Source organism: Malaclemys terrapin, chromosome 2 (assembly GCF_027887155.1).
Source record: "Malaclemys terrapin pileata isolate rMalTer1 chromosome 2, rMalTer1.hap1, whole genome shotgun sequence".
NCBI lineage: Eukaryota > Metazoa > Chordata > Testudines > Emydidae > Malaclemys > Malaclemys terrapin.
In genome coordinates, this window is record NC_071506.1 from 280689062 (window position 1) to 280714785 (window position 25724).

General features: G+C 47.6%; 1 protein-coding gene across 1 annotated transcript; it reads left to right on the plus strand.

Annotated features, from left to right (window-relative positions):
- The first annotated feature begins 1944 nt into the window (after nt 1-1944).
- Nucleotides 1945-2862, plus strand: LOC128831345 (Y-box-binding protein 1-like). Its single transcript, XM_054017657.1, has one exon. The coding sequence runs from the start codon at nt 1945-1947 to the stop codon at nt 2860-2862; it is 918 nt and encodes a 305-aa protein (XP_053873632.1).
- The last annotated feature ends 22862 nt before the right edge of the window (nt 2863-25724 follow it).

Here is a 25724-nt window from a genome sequence, read left to right on the forward strand (position 1 = left end):
TGGCACCGCCCAGCCACGGATGTCTAACTGCAGTGTAGACGTACCCTTGGAGTCCAGCACTCTAGAGGAGTGATTCGAAGAGACGGGTTACATGGACCAGACCCTACGAATCCATGAAAAGGAGACATTGCAATGAGATTGAGTTACTCTGGATTGAAACGGGTGTAAGTAAGAGCAAAATCAAGCTGGTGACATTGAACGATAGGGCTTGTGTGGGCAGATTCTGTAATACAAAGAAACTGGGTTACCTAGGGAGGTGGTGGAATCTCCTTCCTTAGAGGTTTTTAAGGTCAGGCTTGACAAAGCCCTGGCTAGGATGATTTAGTTGGGGATTGGTCCTGCTTTGAGCAGGGGGTTGGACTAGATGACCTCCTGAGGTCCCTTCCAACCCTGATATTCTAAGATTCTATGCTGTATTAACCCATAATGAGCCAGACCCTGCCACCCTTCCATTCAGTAGTAAATTATTCAGTGAGCAACTCTGCTGACCTCTGCAGGACTATTCAGGGAGTGAGGTACTACTCTGTGAAGTCAGGGTGGCAGCATCTAGCCCATTGTTATTACAGGGGAACTGAGGGTTAGCAGACAGGGGGAGCGAAGGAAAGAACAGAGCTTCATTTGGTGAGAATCTCTTTAAGCAATCACCGTGAGAAAACCAAACCCACCCCACTGGCAGAGTGATTAATAGGGGTTGAGAAACTGTAAGAAAGTGTTTAAAAAAAAATCACATATATACACACACAATGGCAAAGGAGGAAACAGGCTACTCCCTAAAACAGACACATCACTTCACTGCCGAGTCAAACCAGGGGAAACACTGATTGACCGAATCCAAGGAAAAATGAGACCAGTTAGCACTAGATTCCAACCTCAGTTATTCCAGGGTAAATCTAGGGCCATGCCAACGAGGGCACTGGATTTACTCCAGCATGAAACTGGCATCCTGGAGAAGACAGGAAGGATGGACTTGTGGTTCAGGCACAGGATGAGGGCGCAGGAGAGCTGGGTTCATTTTTTGGCTCTGTCACAGCCTCCCTGTGTGATCGGGGTGAGTCACTTAATCCCTCTGGGCCTCGGTTTCCCATCTGTAAAATGGGAGTGATAAACCTTCTTTTGACTGTCTTGCATTACTTGCAAGCTCTTTGCAGCACAGGCTGCCTCTGATTATCTAGGAAACTTCCAAATCTTTTGAGCTTCACCCATGGCTACTTCTACCTTGGCAACAGCAGGACTGCTTGTGATCTCATATTAGAAATGGTCCGGAGTGATTCCAGTGAAGCTGTCAGAGCTACTCCTGTTTCACATCAAGGTAACTAAGAGCAGATTCTGGTCCTCCGTTCCTGCCTTGCAACAGGCAAGATACTGTCTATGTACGAGACTTAGCCCCATAATAATGGGGCACCTTACAATCTTTCAGTGCTGTTATCCCCACTTTACCAATGGGAAACTGAGGCACAGAGAGACTAAGTGACTTGCCCAAGGCACCCAAGAAGCTAATGACAAAGCAGGGAATTGAACCAAGGTGTTCCAGATCCCAGGTGAGCACCCTAACCATTGTACCTTCCTTCCTCTCTGCTGTCTTTCTAAAAGAATTGCTCTAGTTTGGCCACACGTTATTGGGATTGATGTAGGACGTAGAAGATTCTCCCTCTCATGTGAATTATGTAACAATTCAAGTGAGTTTTAGTTCTGTGACATCACATGTGGTTGAGCCAATCAACCTCTGGTTCAGCTGGAAAACCTGAAAGCTGCAATCCGATTGATTTAAAAATGTTGTCTCTCACTGTGATAGTTGCTAGAGGCTAAACCCAGTCCATAGGGGTAGCCCAGAGCTGATGACTAAAGCTTGAAGGTAGCAGTAGCTCCACTCCCGGGTTTATTTGTCTTCTACGGCTTGGGGCACTGTGTGCCACTGATCTCCCAAGGCAAAAATCGAACCGTGCAATGGTCCTGAACAACAAACCTGCAATGCAGGAGGAGCCGCAGGTTGCATCCATCAAGAGTAAACGCCTCCTAGTGTCACTGATCCCTGCAGAGGAGAAGATGATGATTGAAAGGAAGGTCTGGGGCACGGTCAAGTGGTTCAACGTCCGAAATGGCTATGGCTTCATTACGAGGAGCGACAATAAGAGGGACGTGTTTGTACACCAGTCGGCCATAAGGAAGAACAACCCTTATAAGTACCATCGCAGCGTGGGCGATGGGGAGAGGGTGGAGTTTGATGTGGTTCTAGGGGATAAAGGCCTGGAGGCTGCCAACGTCACTGGTCCTGGCGGCATTCCCGTGCAAGGCAGCATATACGCTGCAGACCGTCGCAAGTGCTCGTCGGGTCTAAGGAGGAGTCCGCCTCACAAGAGTTACCACCTTTGTGAGAGCGTGCCAACGAACGAGGCAGCAACCAGTGCACCAGAAGATGGGAATTTGCCCTACAGTGGCCAGTCTTATTTGAGGCACACATCCTATGGGTATCAGCCCCAGTGTTGCAATTCTGTGAGCGCAGAAGTGGTACGTGCTGCAGGTCAGTGTGTGCAAGCAGAGCAAAGCAAGCCAGCGAAACAGAGCATATACCAGGGCTTCAGGCAGTTTCTCAGCTTGGGACAGCATTGTCTGAGACAGCCGAGAGAGGAGGGAGGAGAAAAATGTAATGGAAGCCCCCAGGCAAATGAGACTGAAGACTCAGCAATAAGTCAACGTTGCTACCGTCCTAACTTCAGTTACCTACGCAGACGCCCACGGAACACGAAACCACTAGATGGGAAAGAGACCAAGAAGACCTCTGGACCACCAGCTGAAGACACCATGGCTCCTGTGACCATCAGCCAACAACCTAGCACCACCCAGCTATCAAACAAGAAGGATTAAGAGAACATGGAAACCCAGGAATAAGAACACAGACCTTCCGCACTTGCTGTTTTCCTTGCTGTTGTTTGGATAACTCACAATTTACCATCATGAGTTTTCCATCTTTCTTACCTAAACTCCGTCAGTCTCCTTTCAGGACCAAGAAAGCTGAAAGAGTTGACAAGTTGTTTCCTACTTAGCCAACCAAGCTCAAGTTTTTAACAACCTTTCTTTTTAATTTGTGTGAAATGCTATATCTGATTTCTTCCCCACCCCACCCCATAAACACACACTTGAAAGATAGCAAAGCGCATGCATCTCTTAATAAAAGTCTTAAAGAATTTGTAAAAGGGTCAGAGTTTGTGGGGATGGGCCACAGACATAAAATATTCCTTTCTATTGGTGTTATAGTCATGGGATATGAATTTTTTTTTATTATCCCCACTACCTGGCATGGGGATTTGGCTGAATATTAGGCTCCAATTCCTCTCCAACATACAGGAAAATGCCCTTTCCACTTGGTGAAAGCGTTTGCGATCCTCTTTCAACTTGAGATAGTTGATTGCCAATTGCACCATTTGAACTGAGAGTCTAGACGCTGTACAAATGTTTGTGTCGGGGCACAAACCTATGTGGTTGATTGTACATCTCAGCAACAGCTTTAGTCTAGATGTACCCCTGATGAGTAATGCTTTTCTCGGCACACAGGCTGCCCCACTGTGCTCTAAGGACTATTCAAGGATTCAGAGCTTGTATTTTTTCAAATAGATGCATGTATACAATGTCTATATTTTGCCGTTTTGTTTTATCCCTGTCCCCACCTATCTTCGTGGGGCCTAACCCAGCAATCACATTCATGCAGACGGATCCCGGTGCGCACACATCATCCCACTGAAGTTCATGCAGGAGTCCATCCATGCGGCTCTGATTGCAGGTTCAAGTGCTCACGGGATAAGTTCTTCGGGGCAGGGGCTGTGTCTCCACATGTGTTGGCAGGACTGAGGTCTTAATTTTCTTTTCTAAAATTGCAGTGGGGATTTGAATTTGAAATGTCAGCATTTCCAGGACTTCGGGGAGCTCTACAAACCTATTTCCCAGCTGTACGGCAGCGGCATTTGCAGCTCCCTGATAGCAGTCGGTGGAGCCTTTTGGTTTTGAAGGATCGGATCAGGGAGATTTTTTTTGTTCTATAGGGACTGGTTGCCTGCCGGCAAACATGGATGGGCAAACCCAAACAGTACTGGAGTCAGCTCGTTCACCACAAACGGTACACAACAACCTAGGACAAGAAGAGACTAATCTCCACTGAATCTCCAGGGGAAGCGGAGGTTGCCGGAACACAGTTACCTTGGATATGGCTTCACATAGGAGAGATCATGACATTAGATCCACTCTTCTGCATTAGGAGCAAGTAGAGGATACCACTAAAGCCCTCAGCGCAAGGTCACATACGGGGAGACGTGCAGACGAGTGAGTTTCCACCTTTACAAGCAACGATAGTGATTTTAGGTCTCACCCAGCCATTTCACAGCCAGCCCCGCACTCAAGCCTTCCTCGATTCCTGCTTGAGCGGGAAGCAGCCCGTGTCCTTCACTTCTCACAGCAGGCCTACGGACCCTTGCTGTTCCTCTGACGTCTCCCATCTAAGCACTGACCCGACTACACCCGCCTCGCTTACAAAGCACAACCAGCGACAGAAACACAACTGCCATCCAGCAGGCCCGGATTTACAGTGAAGTCCGCTGCAAAGCTCTGACCAGCTACTATAAATGCCCTTAGCCCACCCTTATTGTTCAGCATCCTGTTTGAGAGCTAATCTAACTGAATGTTATTAACCTTTAAAGAGACGCTACCAGATAATTTGGGCAGCTTGTTAATTGCTGGGTCATTTTGTCGGTAATTATGTAACATGTATGATTTCTAGGAATCAGACATCGCGGATAAGCCCTATTTGTTTTGGCTTGGTTTCTATGGGGATAAATAGAAGTAGTGCGATTCATTTCCATTCTGTTGCCATGGATATTAATAATAATGAGGTGATTATTACTGCTGTCTAAACCGTAAAGCAATTCCAAAATGAAACAGGGAAGGGATTGGGCCAGAATCTCAGCTGGCATAAATCAGCATTGCCCTATTGACTTCATCCAGTGGCCGGGACTTCAACAGAGCTGTGTAGATTTATGCCATCTGCAGATCGGACCCAATGACTTCTTCGGAGCTGTGATTGAGTTGCATAGTTAAGGATCTGGCCCGCTGGCTTTGATAGAACTATGCGACGTGATACCAGCTGAGGATTTAGCCCAGAATTGCTCAGGATCTGGCTAAATAATCCAAAGGCCTGGGCTAGCAAAAATGCTTTGTGGGGTGTCTTGAAGTGGCCCTTTGGAGTCTGAGCCTGTCTAGCCTGACACTGCACATAGACTTATTGACTTCAGCGGGTGCACAAAAAGGAGTAGGCTTGTGCACAGAACGGTTTGTCAGAGCAGCCCCCTTATGCCTTGTTAGTTTCAGTCATAATCATAATAAAAAGCAATACATTTTCTTCCCAGGTGGATACCAAGCCACACCCACATTCCCAGTCCCCAAACCACCAGCTCCAGCTCCTCGACTGAGGGCAGATCTTCACTACGGGGGGGGGGTCGATTTAAGATACGCAAATTCAGCTACGCGAATAGGGTAGCTGAATTCGACGTATCGCAGCCGACTTACCCCGCTGTAGGGACGGCGGCAAAATCGACCTCTGCGGCTTCCCGTCGACGGCGCTTACTCCCACCTCCGCTGGTGGAGTAAGAGCGTCGATTCGGGGATCGATTGTCGCGTCCCGATGGGACGTGATAAATCAATCCCCGAGAGGTCGATTTCTACCCGCCGATTCAGGCGGGTAGTGTAGACCTAGCCTAAGCAATTTGTATTCCTTCTGGAGAGGTTTTCACCCTGTTGGAACACTAAGTAACACTCATTTAATAAGCCCCATCCTCATGGCCAGATGAAACCTTTCAAGGACTCCCCTTTCCTGGCTGGGATGTTCTGCAGGCCTCCTTCTGTCGAGTCCGGTGTGGGTGCAGAAAGCTCACGAATGGCAAATCGCAGCCAGGGGGCAGCCTCCTTGTTGTTTTGTGGCTTGTTGGGATTCCCTACCAGCCCATTGCCCTGGAATGACAGAAACAGGATGAGAAAGTGACCGCCGACATTCTTCTCCCAAAGCCACAATCTGTGCTTCGAGGCAGTTTGTTTTCCAGGTTTCCTTCCAAACCAGGGGAAATTATTCTGCATCTTGGTTTCTCCCTTCCTCTCGCAGGCAGACGAGACCTCCCCTCACCCTCTTCGCTTGCTGAGGATAGCAACCCTCGGGGCAGAATGAAAAACAGACCCATGTAACAGCCCATGCTGGCCTGCCTGCTGACCGTCCATCACAGCTCATAGGACATCGGCTCAGATGCTAACACTGGCCGTCAAATGCTGCTTTGCAGCCAAGATGCAAAACATGGTTCTGCAGAGGATTAAAAGCAAGATGAGCCTGTCAGAGGGTTTCCCCCCACACACCTTTTTTCAGGCTGGTCCAGGCATGTCCCTGTGCCTTTACCTGCAATCATGTGGTGGACCCGGGCCACGTGGAAATAGGTGTTCCCAGGGTGGAGTCATGCTAACACCCTTAGCTAGATAGGGTCACTCAGCCAGAGCTTTTCATCTGCAGAGAACTGCACCATAAGCGAGTTCAACCCATTTCGCCCCAGGCTTGCACCTTTGAAAGGAGCGTGGGGATTTCACGGAGGCGCTTCACCGATTTCTAGATTTCTTTCCGCTCTTTTACTGAGACGCTGGAACGCTCAGCCACTGATTTTCCTTGTCGCTCTTGCAGTCACCCAGCCAAGATCGCGCCCCCTTGCACAAATAGGGCTTGATTGCAATATCATGTATATGTGCCTTATCCCTCAGATCATCAGCCGTCCCTGCCCACAGAGCTTACAATCGAACTCGACAAGACAGACAAAAGAAGAATTATGATCAGCAGTAGCAGCAGCGCGGAGAACTGGAACATAGATCTCCTGAGTGTGAGGCTGGCTCTTTAACTACAAGACCAACCTTCTGCTGTAATTGCTAATAAGCACAGCTCTTTATGTGGGTGGCAGCGGGGGTGGGGCTCTTCGTTCTCATGGGGCCAGGAATGGGACAGGCTGGGGCAGTGTGGAAAAGGTGTTCATAGCAGCAGATGCAGGCAGTCTCGGGGTGATCCTGGATCATTTGAACAGGACAGACGTGATGTTAGACTTTGACATTTTCCGGCTCCCGCAGCCACACTGCTTGCAATGTTCGCATCCAGCACAAGGGACTCAGGACCCAACCCTGCACAGAGCTGACATCCTGCTTCCAGGCGTCCAATGCCTTCAGCTCCCATTAACCTCAGCACTTGGCAGGATCAGGCCCACAGAACAGATGCGGGGAAGGGGGAAAGAAAGATGGAAAGGGAGGGGCATTTGTAACAAAGAAGGACCACCCTGCGGGGAAATCCTCTGTGGTCCAAAGAACTACACACAGGGTCTTCAGCGTGGCTGCGTGTTTATTGACCTAACACAGGTTTTATATGGTTACTCTCTCCACGCACCATGAAAACACATACACACACACACACTCCCCATCTCCCCATTTAATAATCCTTGCCTGGCTATGAGCAAATGGAAATTACCTCTATTAAAGGGAGAAGCTAGTGGCTTGTTTCATCTGGGGGAAAAAAAAAAACCCAAACAAAACATCTGGACTTTTTATTTCTAAATGATGTAGCAAGCTCCTCTCTCTCAGACCTGGTTGGGGTGGGGGTAGGACAAGCTTGTGGTTAGAGGGGAGCTCCCACCCATTTCCTTTCCTTGCCCTTCCCAGGCATGTCAGAGCTGAGAGCCAAGACAAATCAAAAGTCTCAGGAGCCCCAGACAGACAGCACCACTTACTGACTGCAGTAATTACAGTCATTGGAGGAGGGTGAGGGAGAGGCCAGGGAGTGCTGGCACAATAAGAACCCTGTGCTGCCCTCTGCTGCCCAAGCAAAGCGGTGGGTTTGCAACGTTTCAGAGCAAAATGCAGAAGAGCCCTTATATCAGGGGCACAGGTTGTTAGGGGGCAGTTGCCCCTCTCCCCAATTTTTTAGAGGCCTGTATGCGCCCCTTTTTGCCCTCCCACAACTTTCCAGAATATATACGCTGACATGACTCCCCCTGCAATTTTTCTGAAATAATACCCCTGCTAGGGTGACCAGATAGCAAGTGTAAAAAATCGGGACAGGGGGTGGGGGGGTAATAGGAGTCTAACTAGGAAAAAAGCCCCCAAAATCAGGACTGTCCCTATAAAATCGGGACATCTGGTCACCCTACCCCTGCCTTATACCCCACCTGATGGCTTGAGATAGCTGCTGATCGATAGGGGAGGGAAATCCACCCCAGCCTGCTTCATCTAAGGTCAGCAGGTTCACTCACGAGCTGTAACAACAAGCTGCTCACTTTACCAGGTGGTAAAACAGAGATAATGGTGCTTTCCTCCCTCGCACGGGCAGTGTGCCTCTGGCTTCATTCATTCTCTACGTGAGCTGAGAGCCTCAGGTGAGGAGTGGAATGTGCTATTCTCATTAAGGAGAGCTAAGGGCAGATGAGAAAAGCATCCCTCTTAAGTACGTCTATATGCTTTCGACCCCAATTACTGCATTACCAGAGCACCTCGCAACCACCCCTGCCTTTACCCTTCCAACCCTGTGGACAGAGCAAGGCTATGATCCCTATTTTGCATATGGGGAACTGAGGCAGAGGGGAGCTCAGGGTATGTCATTCCCAGGCTCCCCAGTAGGCCTTATCTCAAGCTGCCAGGTCTTCCCTGCTATTTTCACCCAAGTTAGCAAGGCACGTTTTTTCCCTTGTAGTGCAAGAGTATGGCTACACTGCAGTGAAAGACATGACGTGGCCACAGCAGGGCCGCCCAGAGGATTCAGGGGGCCTGGGGCAAAGCAATTTTGGGGGCCCCTTCCATACAAAAAAGTTGCAATATTATATTCTTGTGGGGCCCAGGGCAATTGCCTCCCTTGCCCCCCGGGCAGCCCTGGGCCAGGCTCCTGGGGGTTATCAACGTTCAATGCAGACATTTGGGCTCAGAGACCCTCCCCCATCACAGCCCCAGGCTCCAGCCTGACCCTACCCTACATGGCTCTTGTTAGCCCAGCTGCCCCAGGCTTCAAGGCCTTTAAAAAAAGAAAAAAATCACACTATAGGGTAGACACACCCTAAGTGACTTGCCTAATATCATGTAGAAACTCAGCAGGGAAACAAGGAATTGAACCCAGCTCTCTCGAGGTAGCCGCTAACTGCCCTAACCACTAGACCATCCTGCCTCTGTGCTAATAATAATGGAGATATCCCATCTTCTAGAACTGGAAGGGACCTTGAAAGGTCATTGAGTCCAGCCCCCTGCCTTCACTAGCAGGACCAAGTACTGATTTTGCCCCAGATCCCCAAGTGGCCCCCTCAAGGATTGAGCTCACAATCCTGCGTTTAGCAGGCCAATGTTCAAACCACAGAGCTATCCCTCCCCCCATAGGACTGAAAAGTGTAGACAAAACTCTTATTACTTCCTCCCAAGAAGTTCCTCAGGAAGCAAATATTCAATGATTTGTGGGGTGTATACATGAAAATGGCTTCCTGAAATGATTCATTAATTATATTGTATATTTATTTATTATTGCAGTATTAGCTAGGAATCCAATCAAGTATCAGGGCTTCACTGTCCTAGGGATTGTACAGACAACTAACAAGGGAGTAACAAGGCTTATATCATTCTGGGGTGTATTAAGAACAGTGTTTCTCAGACTTGGGCCGCTGCTTGTGTAGGGAAAGCCCCTGGTGGGCCGGGCCAGTTTGTTTACCTGCCGCGTCTGCAGGTCCAGCTGATCGCAGCTCCCACTGGCCACGGTTCGCCTCTGCAGGCCAATGGGGGCTGCTGGAAGTGGTGGCCAGTAAGTCCCTCGGCCCGCGCCATGGCCTTGGCCGGACCTGCAGATGGGGCAGGTAAATGAACTGGCCCGGCCCGCCAGGGGCTTTCCCTACACAAGCGGCGACCCCAGTTTGAGAAACACCGATTAAGAGAAATGTCATACGAAAGACACTGGAGGTAATTGTCCTGCTCTGCTCAGCACCGTGAGGTCTCAGCTGAAGTACTGTGTCCAGTTCTGGGTGCCACATTTTAGAAAAGACATGGATAAATTAGAGAGAGTTCAGAAGAGAGCAACAAAAATAATACAAGGTTTAGACAAGGTTAAAAAGCTGGGTGTGGTTATTCTTGGGAACAGACTGGGGCAGGACCTGATAACAGTCTTCAAATATGTTAAGGGCCGTTATAAAGAGGATGGGAATTAATTGTTCTCCATGTCCACTGAAGGTAGGACAAGAAGCAGTGGGCTTGATCTACAGCCAGGGAGATTTAGGTTAATTATTAGGAAAAACTTTCTAACTATAAGGATAGTGAAGCTCTGGAACAGGCTTCCAAGATCAGTTGTGGATTCCCCGTCATTGGAGGATTTTAAGAACAGGCTGAACAAATACCTGTCAGGGATGATCTAGGTTTACTTGGTCCTGCCTCAGCGTAGGGGTCGGGTCTTGATGACCCCTTGAGGTCCCTTCCAGCCCTACATTTCTATGACAATCACTGTCCCAAAGAGCTCAGAGTCTAAGGATATGGCTATGTTTCAATCAGAGGTGTGACTGCAGCATTTTCGGACACACCGGAGTTAGCTTTGATCTCACTAACTCCCCTAGCACTAGCAACAAAACTGTGGCAGCACCCGCTAGTCACCCGAGTACATACCCAGGGTCCCAGGTGGACTTGTACAGCCCAAGCTACCAACAGTGTTGCTATGGTTTCAGTGCGATTGTTATTTGAGCTAGCTAGATCAAACTTGTGTGGGTGGGTCTGGACTGTGCTGCAGACACACCTCTGATTGCAGTATAGACAAACCCACGGTGTAAATGCACTGGGTAGACGAAACATACAAATGCGGCAGGGTGGTTTGTGCTAAAATGAACCGAGTTCCTCAGAAAAGCAGAAATTGCATTTGATTGTCAGAGGCACCCTGTCCTCTTGCTCCATGGCTCTCAGCAACAGCACAGCAACCCCCTGGTAGAATGCTTGCAGCCAACTCTAATCATGATGGTGCTAGAAGACCAGTTTCAAGAAACTTTGTGAAAACTTAGTGTAACCCACACACCTCCTGAGTTTGGTGCTCTGTCTCTTCTAGTGGCACTGAGACCACTTAGAGATTAATGAGTCTGCTACAGCCTTAACTAAGGGTAGGCAGGAGCCACTCATGTCTTTAGCTTCAGAGGTCCCAGGTTTGATCCCGCCTGTTGACAACCAGCGTCTGTTGGTGTTACATTAACAGAAGAGCTGCTTCTTTCTTTAATGACCCATCCTGCAAATACCTATTCACATGAGGTTACGACATGAACTCTGATACTGGCAAAAGTCCTATTGACGTCAAAGGGGCAAGACCAAGGCAACGGGCAGTCCTGTTGAATTCAAGATGACTATCTGTGTACCTGTACTTGCACAAGGAAAGCCTGCAGGATTTAGTATGGTTTTTTCACCTATTCTGTACCCACCCATTCCCATTTTGTTCCACTGTCTGCTGTGATCTAAGGAAGAAGACCTGAAGAAGAGCTCTGTGTAAGTTCAAAGACTTGTCGCTCTCGCTAACAGAAGCTGGTCCAATAAAAGATATTACCTCACCCACCTGGTCTCTCTAATGAGCGAAGGAAACATTTTCACTCCCTGAATTTTGCACAAATTGTAAAACGCTCAGCACAGAGAAATCAAACACAAGCAGTTTAAAAGAAGACAGATATATTCTTCCTTGCATGCTGTCTGCCAAGCCTGGAAATCTCTCTCTCTAGATATATCATGTAGCAGTTGATGCTATGTCCACCACTGTGTTATCAGAGCACCAGCACAGATTAATTAAATGTCCCTTTCTGTGCTCTTGACAAAGGCAGTCTTGCCCCGCTCATACGCATTCAGAATGCTGCTGCAAAGATCATTTTCCTATCCCGCCGCTTTGACCATGTCACTCCTTGGTTTCAGAGTAGCAGCCGTGTTAGTCTGTATCCTCAAAAAGAACAGGAGTACTTGTGGCACCTTAGAGACTAACAAATTTATTAGAGCATAAGCTTTCGTGGGCTACAACCCAAAGAAGTGGGTTGTAGCCCACGAAAGCTTATGCTCTAATAAATTTGTTAGTGTCTAAGGTGCCACAAGTACTCCTACTCCTTGGTTTGAGTCCTACCCCTGGCTTCTCCTTTCTCCATCGCATCGAATATAAATGGCTTGTCTTCATTTTCAAGGCCCCTCATGGCCTAGCCATCCCACCCCCCATCGTCTCTCATTCACTAGTGAGATGATGACTCATACCTCCGACTCTCGCGGGACACCAGCCTCCATCACCCACTGGATACATTTTCAAACAGGCATTTTTGTGCTTTCTCCCCATGCTGCCCCTCAGGCGTGGGAAGTGCTCCATGGAAATGCTCCCAAAGCGACCTCCTTGTCCTCCTCCAAATCCCTCCTTAAAACTCTCCTTTGCTGGGATCCCTACGAAAAACTTGACAACAGTTAGGCTGCGGGTGTGCATATGTAACCCACACACCTTCTGGGTGTGGTGTCTGTCCCATCTAGTGGCACTGAGACCACTTAGAGAGCGAGATAAAATGAGTTTGCTCTACAGCCTTAGCTAACAGCCAGCTGGCTTTTAGCTCATGCGGTAGAGGCTCATGCACTAAACTCCAGTAATCCCAGGTTCAATCCCGCCTCCCAGCATCTGTCAGTGTTACACATAGACTGCTGCACATCGTACAGATCAATACTGTCTCGTTCCCTTGTACTCCCACATCTGTTCTCTCTTGTTTTGTGTTTAAATTGTAAGTTCTCCTCCGTGCAATGAAATCTACCAATTTCCCCCTTTCTAGTTTCTCCCACTTCCACCTGTCTTTTTTTTTTTATTCTGTGTTTGTACAGTGCCTACGACAATGGGGCTCTGGTCCATGTCTGGGATTCCTAGGCAGTATGGTACTGCAATCAATCATAATCATAATAAATAAATAAATGTTCTCCTTTTCCTATTCCAAATCCTTCCTTACAATATACTTTCCCCAGGACATTTAGCATCTTCAATCCAACGCACTGAGAAATGTCTCTATCCTTTTCTTACAAAATAATTCTAAAACCCTGCATTGTTCTTTGTTAAATCCATGCCAACCTGTGGAACTCCTTGCCAGGGGGTGTTGTGAAGGCCAAGACTATAACAGGGTTCAACAAGAAACTAGATAAGTTCATGGAGGATAGGTCCATCAATGGCTATTAGCCAGGATGGGCAGGGAGGGTGTCCCTAGCCTCTGTTTGCCAGAAGCTGGGAATGGGCGACAGGGGATGGATCACTTGATGGGTTACCTGTTCTGTTCATTCCCTCTGGGGCACCTGGCATTGGCACTGACAGAAGACAGGATACTGGGCTAGATGGACCTTTGTTCTGACCCAGTATGGCCGTTCTTATGTTCTTATCTTCCTCTAACAGGTCATATTTCATCAGGCCTTGACAGTGTTGTGAGTGATCTGATTAGCTGCCATAATAATTAACATGGTCTGCCCTGGTCTTCACTGACCCCTAAATTATGTGCTGCCCCATGGCAACTAACATGAGTCTCAGCAGCCACACACCTGTGGACACTATTGCCAACCACAGAGGCTCAAAAAAATCACTAGTCGGGCCCCCAGACTCATGAGAGCAGCTTAATAATCATAATCTTTTCTAGCTATTGACAGCTATTCTTTGGATTTGCCTCCTAGTTTCTGAGCCTTTTAGGATGCGCTGGGGGGTCACATTTCCAAGCTTCTCTCTGGGACCCGTAGGGTTAGAGACGGACTTTTCTTTTAAAAGCGAGCTGAGATGTGCACGTCATCCCACAAGCTGTAAGGAAAATCGCCAGTTGTCACCAGACTCGCGATAAACTCACGGGAGTTGCTAAACCTGTGAGGTGGACCTCTGGATAATGGAGGTAAATGAGATAAAGCTCTAATATGCACATTTGATGAATATGCATTGCCTCGTTTGCATAACCCCCTGCCAGCAAATCCATCCTCTAATAATCCATGCAGTGAAATCTACCAATTCCCCCCTCTCTAGCTTGTCCCGCTTCCGCGGTTTGTCATCTCCCCTCTTTCTCTGGCTCACCCGCTCCCTCACGTTGCTCTGTCTCCCCTGGACAGCAGCACCAGCACCTCCCCCAAGCTCTGGGAGTGGAGGGGCAGAGGATCGCCTTCTCTACCCTCCCCATGAGCTAGGTGAATGCCTGTGGTAACAGACTCATATCCTCTGGGATCTGGCACTAGTGTGATATGTTAGCACTTGGTCACCTATGCGATCTTTCATGAGACGGTATCATAGTTGTACTGGGGACAGCACTTAGAACAGGCTTGGGGTACTATGCAAATGATGCTCTAGGAATAAGTAGCAGCAGTTGGAGGTAGTGTGCTCAACAGTTGCCTTGAACACAATCAATGGCTAGGTGCAGAGAACCTCACTCCGACAAATGACCTTTAGGTCTGTAAGGGGAAAAGATGGATCTGGCATGTCCTCCCTGCATTATTGACAGCCTAGCTCCATGCCTTCAATACAGAGATGACCCAATTCTAAGGAAGGGTAGAAGGGAGAACAGCAAAATAGAGACAATGGATTTCAGGAAGGCAGATTTTGGGAAGCTCAGAGAGCTGATAGGTAAGGTCCCATGGGAATCAAGACTGAGGGGAAAAACAACTGAGGAGAGTTGGCAGTTTTTCAAAGGGACACTATTAAGGGCCCAAAAGCAAGCTATTCCGCTGGTTAGGAAAGATAGAAAATGTGGCAAAAGACCACCTTGGCTTAACCACGAGATCTTGCACGATCTAAAAAATAAAAAGGAGTCATATAAAAAATGGAAACTAGGACAGATTACAAAGGATGAATATAGGCAAACAACACAGGAATGCAGGGGCAAGATTAGAAAGGCAAAGGCACAAAATGAGCTCAAACTAGCTACGGGAATAAAAGGAAACAAGAAGACTTTTTATCAATACATTAGAAGCAAGAGGAAGACCAAAGACAGGGTAGGCCCACTGCTTAGTGAAGAGGGAGAAACAGTAACAGGAAACTTGGAAATGGCAGAGATGCTTAATGACTTCTTTGTTTCGGTCTTCACCGAGAAGTCTGAAGGAATGCCTAACATAGTGAATGCTAATGGGAAGGGGGTAGGTTTAGCGGATAAAATAAAAAAAGAACAAGTTAAAAATCACTTAGAAAAGTTAGATGCCTGCAAGTCACCCGGGCCTGATGAAATGCATCCTAGAATACTCAAGGAGCTAATAGAGGAGGTATCTGAGCCTCTAGCTATTATCTTTGGAAAGTCATGGGAGACGGGAGAGATTCCAGAAGACTGGAAAAGGGCAAATATAGTGCCCATCTATAAAAAGGGAACTAAAAACAACCCAGGTAACTACAGACCAGTTAGTTTAACTTCTGTGCCAGGGAAGATAATGGAGCAAGTAATTAAGGAAATCATCTGCCAACACTTGGAAGGTGGTAAGGTGATAGGGAATAGCCAGCATGGATTTGTGAAGAACAAATCATGTCAAACCAATCTGATAGCTTTCTTTGATAGGATAACGAACCTTGTGGATAAGGGTGAAGCGGTGGATGTGGTATACCTAGACTTTAGTAAGGCATTTGATACGGTCTCGCATGATATTCTTATCGATAAACTAGGCAAATACAAATTAGATGGGGCTACTATAAGGTGGGTGCATAACTGGCTGGATAATCGTACTCAGAGAGTTGTTATTAATGGTTCCCAATCCTGCTGGAAAGGCGTAACGAGTGGGGTACCGCAGGGGTCTGTTTTGGGACCGGCTCTGTTCAATATCTTCATCAATGACTTAGATATTGGCATAGAAAGTACGCTTATTAAGTTTGCGGATGATACCAAACTGGGAGGGATTGCAACTACTTTGGAGGACAGGGTCATAATTCAAAATGATCTGGACAAATTGGAGAAATGGTCTGAGTTAAACAGGATGAAGTTTAACAAAGACAAATGCAAAGTGCTCCACTTAGGAAGGAAAAATCAATTTCACACATACAGAATGGGAAAAGACTGTCTAGGAAGGAGTACGGCAGAAAGGGATCTAGGGGTTATAGTGGACCACAAGCTAAATATGAGTCAACAGTGTGATGCTGTTGCAAAAAAAGCAAACATGATTCTGGGATGCATTAACAGGTGTGTTGTGAGCAAGACACGAGAAGTCATTCTTCCGCTCTACTCTGCTCTGGTTAGGCCTCAGCTGGAGTATTGTGTCCAGTTCTGGGCGCCGCATTTTAAAAAAGATGTGGAGAAACTGGAAAGGGTCCAAAGAAGAGCAACAAGAATGATTAAAGGTCTTGAGAACATGACCTATGAAGGAAGGCTGAAAGAATTGGGTTTGTTTAGTTTGGAAAAGAGAAGACTGAGAGGGGACATGATAGCAGTTTTCAGGTATATAAAAGGGTGTCATAAGGAGGAGGGAGAGAACTTGTTCACCTTAGCCTCTAAGGATAGAACCAGAAACAATGGGTTTAAACTGCAGCAAGGGAGGTCTAGATTGGACATTAGGAAAAAGTTCCTAACTGTCAGGGTGGTTAAACACTGGAACAAATTGCCTAGGGAGGTTGTGGAATCTCCGTCTCTGGAGATATTTAAGGGTAGGTTAGATAAATGTCTACTAGGGATGGTCTAGGCAGTATTTGGTCCTGCCATGCGGGCAGGGGACTGGACTCGATGACCTCTCGAGGTCCCTTCCAGTCCTAGAATCTATGAATCTATGAATCTATGAATCTATGAGGGACCCTGAGCAATGTCTCACTCTCTGCTTCATGCTTAAGGAGCCCACATAGTACAGTAATTCTAGAGGAGTAGCACCCTAAGTTCCCTCTAAGCTGCTCAATCAGGCTATCAAGGCCCATGCAGGTGTGCAGCGGGGAGAGGCGCCTCTCCCCCAGTCCCGGAGCTGCCATGGCAAGAGAGGGGTGGGAGGAGCAGCCTGCACCCCAAACCCCTCATCCCCGGCCCCATCCCAGAGCCTGCACCCCCAGCCAGAGCCCTCACCCCCCATACCCTAACCCTCTGCCCCATCCCCGATCCCCCTCCCGCACCCCAAACCCCTCTTTCTGGCCCCGCCCCAGAGTCTTCACTCCCCCATATCCCAACCCTCCACCCCCAGCCCTGAGCCCCGTCCCACACTCCGACTCCCTCAGCTCCACCCCTGCCACACTTCGCCTCCATATTGGTGCACATCACAAAATTCATTCCACATATGGATGTAAAAAACTAGAGGGAACGTTGACCTATCAACTCTCTAGGATCTCTCCACCCCGCCCTCTCCTTTGCAAACTCACAACGGGGGAGCCATCACTTGATCCCCCCACTAACTTTGCAGACCCAAAAATGGCTTTCAGGTCCCTACCTGGGGAAATGTCAGTACTAAGTGCAATGGATGTGATGTGGGTCTTTGCACAGCTAAAAACACTTGCCTGGGTTGAGGGAGGTAGAGGAGAAAGGCTGAATCAATCTCTGGTCTCCTGTGGTTTCACTCCTTCAGGAATCCACTCCATTTGGGAACCATGTGTTCAGCCACATTCAGGTTTGTTTATCTTTATCTCTGAAGCAGGCAGCCGCATGGAAGGGGGTGAAGGAAAACTTCAGGGGCTGAGTGAGAGAATAACAATAAACTTTTTAAAACGCAGTTTGATTATTTAAAGAAATATTGGGCCAAAGTCAACCTGGGGGTAAATCCACTGATTTCAGCAGAGTAACCACCCCCATCACCTTGGCCCACACTGACCACTCCTTCTTTTCATTTTTGTGTGCTGGACTAAGCTAGTGGAATGGGGTCTTCCCAAGCCAAGTGCCAGCACTGCCCCTGCCTCAGTTTCCCAACTCTCCCATAAGCCTGTAGACCGATTCACTGGCCAGTGGGCCAATCAGCTCCCATCCATCAGTATTTCAGTCCCTTTCCTCTTAGATGCATTTATGGTTCAAACACAGGCCAATATCAATCAAGGCAGGTAAACCAGCTCATGCTACCTGGCCTCTCCTAAGGCCTCTACTTCAGACAACTTCTGCTGCTCCCGACAGAGCGGGTTCCCTCAGGCAGGTCTTTTGCATCACTGGTATGGCAAGATTCTTCCTTCCCTGGTCCAGAATCTTCTGCAGCCAGCCTGCCCAATGCAGCTGCTTGCTGACCTTTTATCTCACCACCCGAGAGGCAGGTGGGGCTACACCCAACTCTCTTAAAGGGGTCACATCCTCCACGTCGAAGGGCTGGTCTCTCTGTCCGAAGCATTCCTGACTCCCACGAATAACCCCACTTAGGTCCATGATGCCATGGCCCTCAGTAGGATCAGCCACACCCCAGCAGTAAAATGGTGTACAGGCGAGTCTCATCTTACGCTGGGGTTACGTTCCGCTGCCAGCGCGTAAAGCGAAAATCGCGTATAGTCAAAATTACATTGAGTGTAATGGCCGGCGGAATCGCCCACGCTACAGGTACAGTATTTAAATTGTTATTTTTCTCTCTTTTTTTTTTTTTGCCGACCGCGCAAAGCTGAATTTGCGCATGTTAAACGTGTGTAAGATGAGACTCACCTGTATAGCACATTATCAGTCCAGTCCCTCAGCGCACGTGTAGACACAATAGTAGCATCTTCTGTAGCCATGAGATCTCAAAGGTTTTATTATTGCATTAAAATTATTTTAGTTCATAGTTAACGTAACCCAGTTTAAAAAAAAATACATATCTCCTCTCTTTCAGAGCTCCACAAAGGAGAAGAGTAAACACTGCTTTGTTTGGAAGCAAGGAGCTGACCGTAAAACGGATTGAATGGCTCACAAACCAATGAACATCTGCTGCCTTGATTGGAAAGTCCAGCAAATGGTGCTGGCAAACCTGAGTTTAGGAAAATAACCAGGAAGGGCACAGGATGCTGCATCATGTTACATCCCTCTATAAAACAACCCCAAATAGCTGGAAAGCACTGGCATATCCTGCAGGTTAAAAAGACAATAGCAGCAAGGCTTTGGCATAACCCTCTCTGAAAAAACATGGAAACTAGACATAAGAGTGAAAGCTCGGGCAGCTTCGTGTTTTGAGAAGGCCACTAGGAGCTAGCGGTATTTGGCACATGCCACTTCATGCATATATATATATATATATTAGGAAGAGAAACTGGTTTGATTTTTCCATTGTTTAAAAAAGAAGCCAAAGAACAATTTGTTACAGCCCCTCGTGTAACAGAGTCAGGAGGAAACGATGAATGGCTTGGGATGAATTATTTATAACAACAGTGCCACATTCATTATTATGACTACCGTAGCACCCAAGAGCACCAGTCATGGCCCAGGACCCCATTGTGCTAGGTGCTGTACAAACCCAGAACACAAATACGGTCCCTGTCTCAAGACGCTTCAAGTCTAAGCATACTAATCCCTGGCTCTTGTTCTTTTCAGCTCTCAAAGTGCTTTACAAGGAGAGCAATATCATTATTACAGGGGAGGAGGGATAGCTCAGTGGTTTGAGCATTGGCCTGCTAAACCTAGGGTTGTGAGTTCAATCCTTGAGGGGGCCATCTGGGGCACAATCAGTACTTGGTTCTCCTAGTGAAGGCAGGGGGCTGGACTCAATGACCTTTCAAGGTCCCTTCCAGTTCTAGGAAATGGGATATCTCCATTATTAATTATCCCCATTTTACAGAGGGGAAAACTGAGGCACAGGGAAGGAAGTGATTTGCCCAAGCAGATTAGGGAGAGCTGGGAATTGACCCCAGTCTCCTAAATCCCACTTCAGTGCTCGGAGTTCTAGACTATATTGTACAAAGCAAGAGTTGATTGAGGTCCTCAGGTGCTGCGTTATTATTACATAAGAACTTCCAGACTGGGTCAGACCAGTGGCCCATCTAGCCCTGTATCCTGTCTCTGACAGCAGCCAGTGCCAGAGCACTGGTGGAGAACACAGTTGGAATGATCCACTGCTCTGTTACACTCCCAGGTTCTGGCAGTCAAAGGTTAAGGATTACCCTGAGCATGGAGTTCCATCCCAGAACATCTTAAGTAATAGCCATTGATGGACCTATCCTCCATGAACCTATCTAGCTCTTTTTTGAACCTAGCTATACTTTTGGCCATCACAACATCCCATGGCAATAAGTTCCACAGGTTAACTGTGCATTGTGTGAAAAAGTACTTCTGCTTGTTTGTATTAAACCGGTTGCCTATTAATTTCATCAGGTGATGCCTGATTTCTGTATTGTGGGAAAAGGTAAATAACATTCCTCTGGTTCCTTTTTCCACACCATTCATGATTTTAGAGTCCTCTATACCTTGAACCAACTTTGTTGCCCTTCTCTGAACCTTTTCCAATTCCACTATATCCTTTTGGAGATGGGGTGACCAGAACTGGACACACTATTCAAGGTGTGGGCACATCATAGATTTATATAGTGGCCTTATGATCTTTTCTGTCTTATTTGCCATCCCTTTCCTAATAGTTCTTAACATTCTGTAATTATTTGTTTGAGGACTTTATTGCTTTAGTATTAATTATTGTTATTATTACACCTCCAGGGATCAGGACTCCATTGTACCTGGCCTTGTACAAGCAAAAGCCACAGAGCCTGCCTCTACCCCTAAGAGATCACAGTGTAAGATTCACACAGTGAACACCAGAGACTAAACAGACAAATGTGGGTGAACGGAGGTAGGACGAGGTCATGGTGGGACCAGAAGCATTTGTCATAGTGGTCTCAGCAGCCACTGAAAGATGCCAACAGCCAACTTTTCAAATGTGTACCCCCCCATCATGCCCATTTCAGACACCACTCCTACAAGAAGCGTAGTGCCCTTAATTCTGATGGAAATCATTGGGAGTTTGAAGCTCTCAATACGCTCCTGGAAGCTTTCAGGCCCAGATCTGGACCTCAGCATCTTGCAGGATTGGGTCTCAAATGTTCACGCACCGGTCTGTGTTTTACATGCTAAAGTAATGCAGTGGTAATAACAAATGAATATCAATTATAAGCCTAATTTTGGCCTCTCAGACCTACCCGAAATCCACAAACAATTGAACATCAATGTTAAAAGTACCCAGTGGGGTCAGAGTCTGAATTAGAACATTTCTACCCTAGTCCAAGTGAACTGGATAAGGAGTCCCTGAACTGAAGCATCATAACAGAGGATCAGAGAGGTAGCCGTGTTAGTCTGTATCCACAAAAACAACGAGGAGTCCGGTGACACCTTAAAGACTAACAGATTTATTTGGGCATAAGCTTTCGTGGGTAAAAAACTCACTTCTTCAGATGCATGGAGTGAAAATTACAGATACAGGCATGAATATATTGCCACATGAAGAGAAAGGAGTTACCTTACAAGTGGAGAACCAGTGGTGACCAGCCAATTCGGTCAGAGAGAGAGGAGAGACTGTTGCGTTCAAGGATCACTCTGCTCTTAAGGTGCTTGCAAAAGCTCTGCTTCATTCTATGTCCTGTTCCCACTGGCTGCTCATAACACCAGCTTTGCAGCACCATACCCAGACTCGGGGTCTGAGAAGTTATGCCCTTAAAGGAACAGCCTCCGCACCCTAAGGATCACCAGAGACCAATGAGTCTCTGGTACCACTTTGCAGCAAAAACGCCAGCAATCCAAAATGACAACATGGAAAGAGGGAGAGAGAGAGAAAAAAGATTACTGGAGTGTCCCGCGGCAATGCTCTTTAAGAAGAGTTAGGCCCAGTCTGCCCAGAACTGCCTTAGGAAGGCCTCACCTGGGGGTAACCAACTGCCCTAGATAGCTGATTAAGCACCTGGACATAGTAAAGGTTACCCAGGCTCAGGTAAAGGGGAACTCAGGGAGCGCCTATAGAGAGGAGCTCCCAGAAGAGCGCTGAAGAGGGGACGCTAGAGGGTGAGACCTGAATGGGGAGCCTGTCAGAGGTGATCCAAGAGAGATCATAGATGGAGATAGCAGGTATCCAAGAGGGTCTCACCTAGGGGGTCTCCCAGACACTGTCTGGAAGCCCAGCCTGGCAAGGATCACCTGCTGGCCCTGGAGAAGGGTCGCAGTGGACGGACCTCTCCAGATCCTGGATTCCTGAGATGGATCTTAATTTGGTAGAGACAACAGGCCTAACGCCAGGGCAGAGACCACATCTGAGAGACGCTCTAGAGAGAGCTTGGATAGAGGCGAGCACTGGTGCGGAACAGATGGACTAAGAACGGCTAATATGTAGGGGGCAGAGTTTTGTTTATGGTGTGTGTTGGCCTTTCCATTAATAAATGAGGCCCTCTGAAAGGCTGCTTGTTAGCATCCGTGCGTCTGTCTGGACCGGTGGAGGTGAAAAAAAAATCAAGGGTTCAGCTGCGACACCAGGCCTGCCTGCAGGGGGCGTGCCAGGTCAGCCTGGAATGATGATACAGAGTCACCTAGAGCCCGATACAGCCCACCCTTGAGGTCAGAGGAAACATTCTCATTGCCTGAATGAGCATTGGGTTTGGTCCCGAGTCAAAATCTAGGACCCGATCTAAAGCCTGCTGATGTCAAGGAGATTCTTGCCACTAACTTCAGTGGACTTTGGACCAGGGATTAAACCCACATCTCCCGAGTCTCATTCCACTGCTCTCTCCCCTAGACCATCCTTCCTACCCCAGAGCACTTCACATGGAGCCCTCAGAGGGAAAGTTCACCCCTCGCCCACCACTGACTTGCCCACCCAATGCATTGCACTGGCTTGACCTTGTGCGGACTGCAAGGTCCTCTGAAATCCCAACATGAGGAGGCAAAGTTGAGCTATTTCTTCTTCTTTGCCTGTCTCAAACAAAGGCAGCTCCCTCCAAAACCAGGCGGGTTTTCCCAAATTCAGCCGGCTGGGATCCAAAATGGTGTGGAAAAAGATCGTTGTCTTAGAATAGACCAGGACATGTGGGCTGACATGTACACTCTGTTTCTTGGCCCTATGTGATTTGAAACTCCCTGAAGAAAAGTCTGGGATATAGGTTTTATAATAAAATGCTAATTACCTGGGAGCATGATCTGGGAGCATGACCACAGAATATATTAAATGCTTCGAATGAGGCTGTTGAAATGCAGGTTAGAAAAAATCCAAATCCTTCTAAACCAAGGAAATTCAGAGGGAGATCTGTCTACCCCTTATCCCTGCATTGGCACCGCTTATAATATGACCTGACTGATTGGCAAAGTCCCCGGGAGCCAGGCCTCAAAAGCTCACACAAAACACCTTACCACTTGCTAGAGGAGGAATGACGACATTCAGCCCTGGGTCTCTATTTGCCATCTCTGGGCATGAGCAGCTCCCGTTGACAATGGGAGTTGTTTGTTCAGTGCAGAGGGATGACTGGGGTCCTGGGCCCAGATCCACAAAAGTTATTTCTAGGTATGTTTACACGGCAATAGAAGACCCAGGCCGCAGCCACAGCTGGCCCGGGTCAGCTGACTTGGGGCCGTGGGGCTCGGGATATGCGGCTAAAAATTGCAGCACAGTCTTTCGGGCTTGGGCTGGAGCCCGAGCTCTGAAACCCCATGAGAGGGGAGGGTCTCAGAGCCCAAGCTCCAGTCTGAGCCTGAACTGATATGCTACAAGTTTTAGCCACACATCTGAAGCCCCACGAGCCCAAGCCAAATGACCCAGGTGCTCAGACTTGGTGCCCCGGGTTTTTTATTGCAGTTAGATGCACCCTAGAAGTCTAACTCCCAATTAAATCAATGTCAGGGCCATAAAATTCCAATTCTCCTGCAAGAAAGGGTCTCTTGTTTTAATGGATGGAATTCACCTTGCAGTGATCTGGTGGCTCTGTTTTCCTCCACTGCTCATAATTCACACTGTGTGCTTATGCACCCCAAACGTTGTGTACCCACCCCTTCTCGACTGTCCCCCAACCTCAGCCTGTCCTCTGAGACGCCAGACAAAGTAGATGAGTAGTAAGAGTCAAGGCGGCACAGTGAAACACACAATATCACAGCAGCTAGAGTGAAACAGAGGAAAGATTGCAAGCTCTTTTTGTTCTGTGTTTCACCTAGCACAAAGGAGTCCTGTCCATGATGAGGGTTCCTAGGTGCTGCCACAATACAAATAAATAAATTAATAATAATACACTGAGCCAAATCTTGCTTCGTTACACTGGTGTAGATCTGAAGTAACTGTATTTGTACTTGTGTAAATGCATGGTGATTCCACTGATTTGAGTGGAATTACTCCGGATTAACCCTGATGTAACTGATGGCAGAATTGGACACAGAGTGACTAAGATGACCAATTATAATTACAATACTAATAAATGTCTAGCTCTGATATAGCACTTTTCACCAGTAGATCTCACAGCACTTTCCCAAGAAGGTCAGTATCATTGTTCCCCATTTTACAGATGGGGAAACTGAGGCACAAGGCAGGGAAGTGACTTACCCAAGATCATCCAGGAGGCCAGTGGCAGAACCAGGACTAGAACCCAGACCCCCATTCCAGTGCTGTGGCCACTAAACAACACTGCCTCCCATGTCACATCATTAATTTCCATGGCCCGTTACAAACAGGGAATTGATCACATTCCCTACTTTACAGACCTTACAGTCTAAGGTAGATGAGACAAAGAACTACAGGCCATGGGGAAAAGTTCCGGTAAGGGAGGGAGAACTTTGATAAGTGGGCAAGTTGGAAAGGATCCATGAAAATATTTGGGATTAAGCCTGAATCTGAAAAAGAGGGAGGGTTTGTGGTGGACAGGAAATGGGAGATTGTTCATATTGCGGGGTGGTGGGGGGGGGGATGGGAGGGAGGTACACATCTGAGGATGGATGGGTGATGATGATGGAAAGGGTGATACAGAGAAGAGAATGGAAGCATAAGAAGCAAGAAGAGAAGAGAGCAGGGTAACCAGAAAGTGGGAGGTAGGAGAGCTACAGCGAGAGCGCCCACTTTTTTCACTCTTCTGCTGTGTTTTCACTCTATTCTTTTAGGCCCAGTCAGTTACATTAGGTACTCAAGCAGTGCCCAGACGCCCCAATCATGACCTCGTGACACACTGACAATGAGAGAGGTGGGAGAGATATGTCAACGTACCAGTGTGATGGCTGAGATCAGCTGAGGCATATTTGAGTCCTCCAGGCAGGAGGCAGGATGCATAGTACTGAGATTCACTAGCGCCAGAACTCAGGTGACTTTCAGGGCCTGGTGGGAGATACATTGCTTTGGCCAAGCATGTGTGTGACTCTTGACCATCAATGGATTATTTATTAGATGTTTGGGGGTGGGCAGTACAAGGGAGGGGGTATGCGCTGTCTGTCCTGGGCAGGTTCTTTTACTCTGTTGTTACATTATTTATATCACAGTAGTATGGAGAGATCCCAGCTGAGATTGGGGCCTTGCTGTAGAAGACACTGTATAAACACAGGAGGAAAAGATGATCCCCGCTCCAAAGAGCTTACAATATAGACCGACAAGACAACCAAAGCGTAAGAGACAGAGAATCGTTATTCCCAGGTCTGCAGATGGGGAACTGACACACATAGTTCTATGGCTCATATCCTCAAAGGTTTTTAGGCACCCAGCTCCCATTGATTTCAATTGGAGTTAGACACCTAACTATATTTGAGGATCTGGGGCTAAGTGACTTGCCTAAGGTCACACTGGGAGTCTGTAGCACAGCCAAGAATAAAACCCCAATCTCCTGAAACCAGCACATCATCACCAGCCTTCTTCTAGATTCGTGCTGCATAGTGTTGGTCATGTGACTGAGT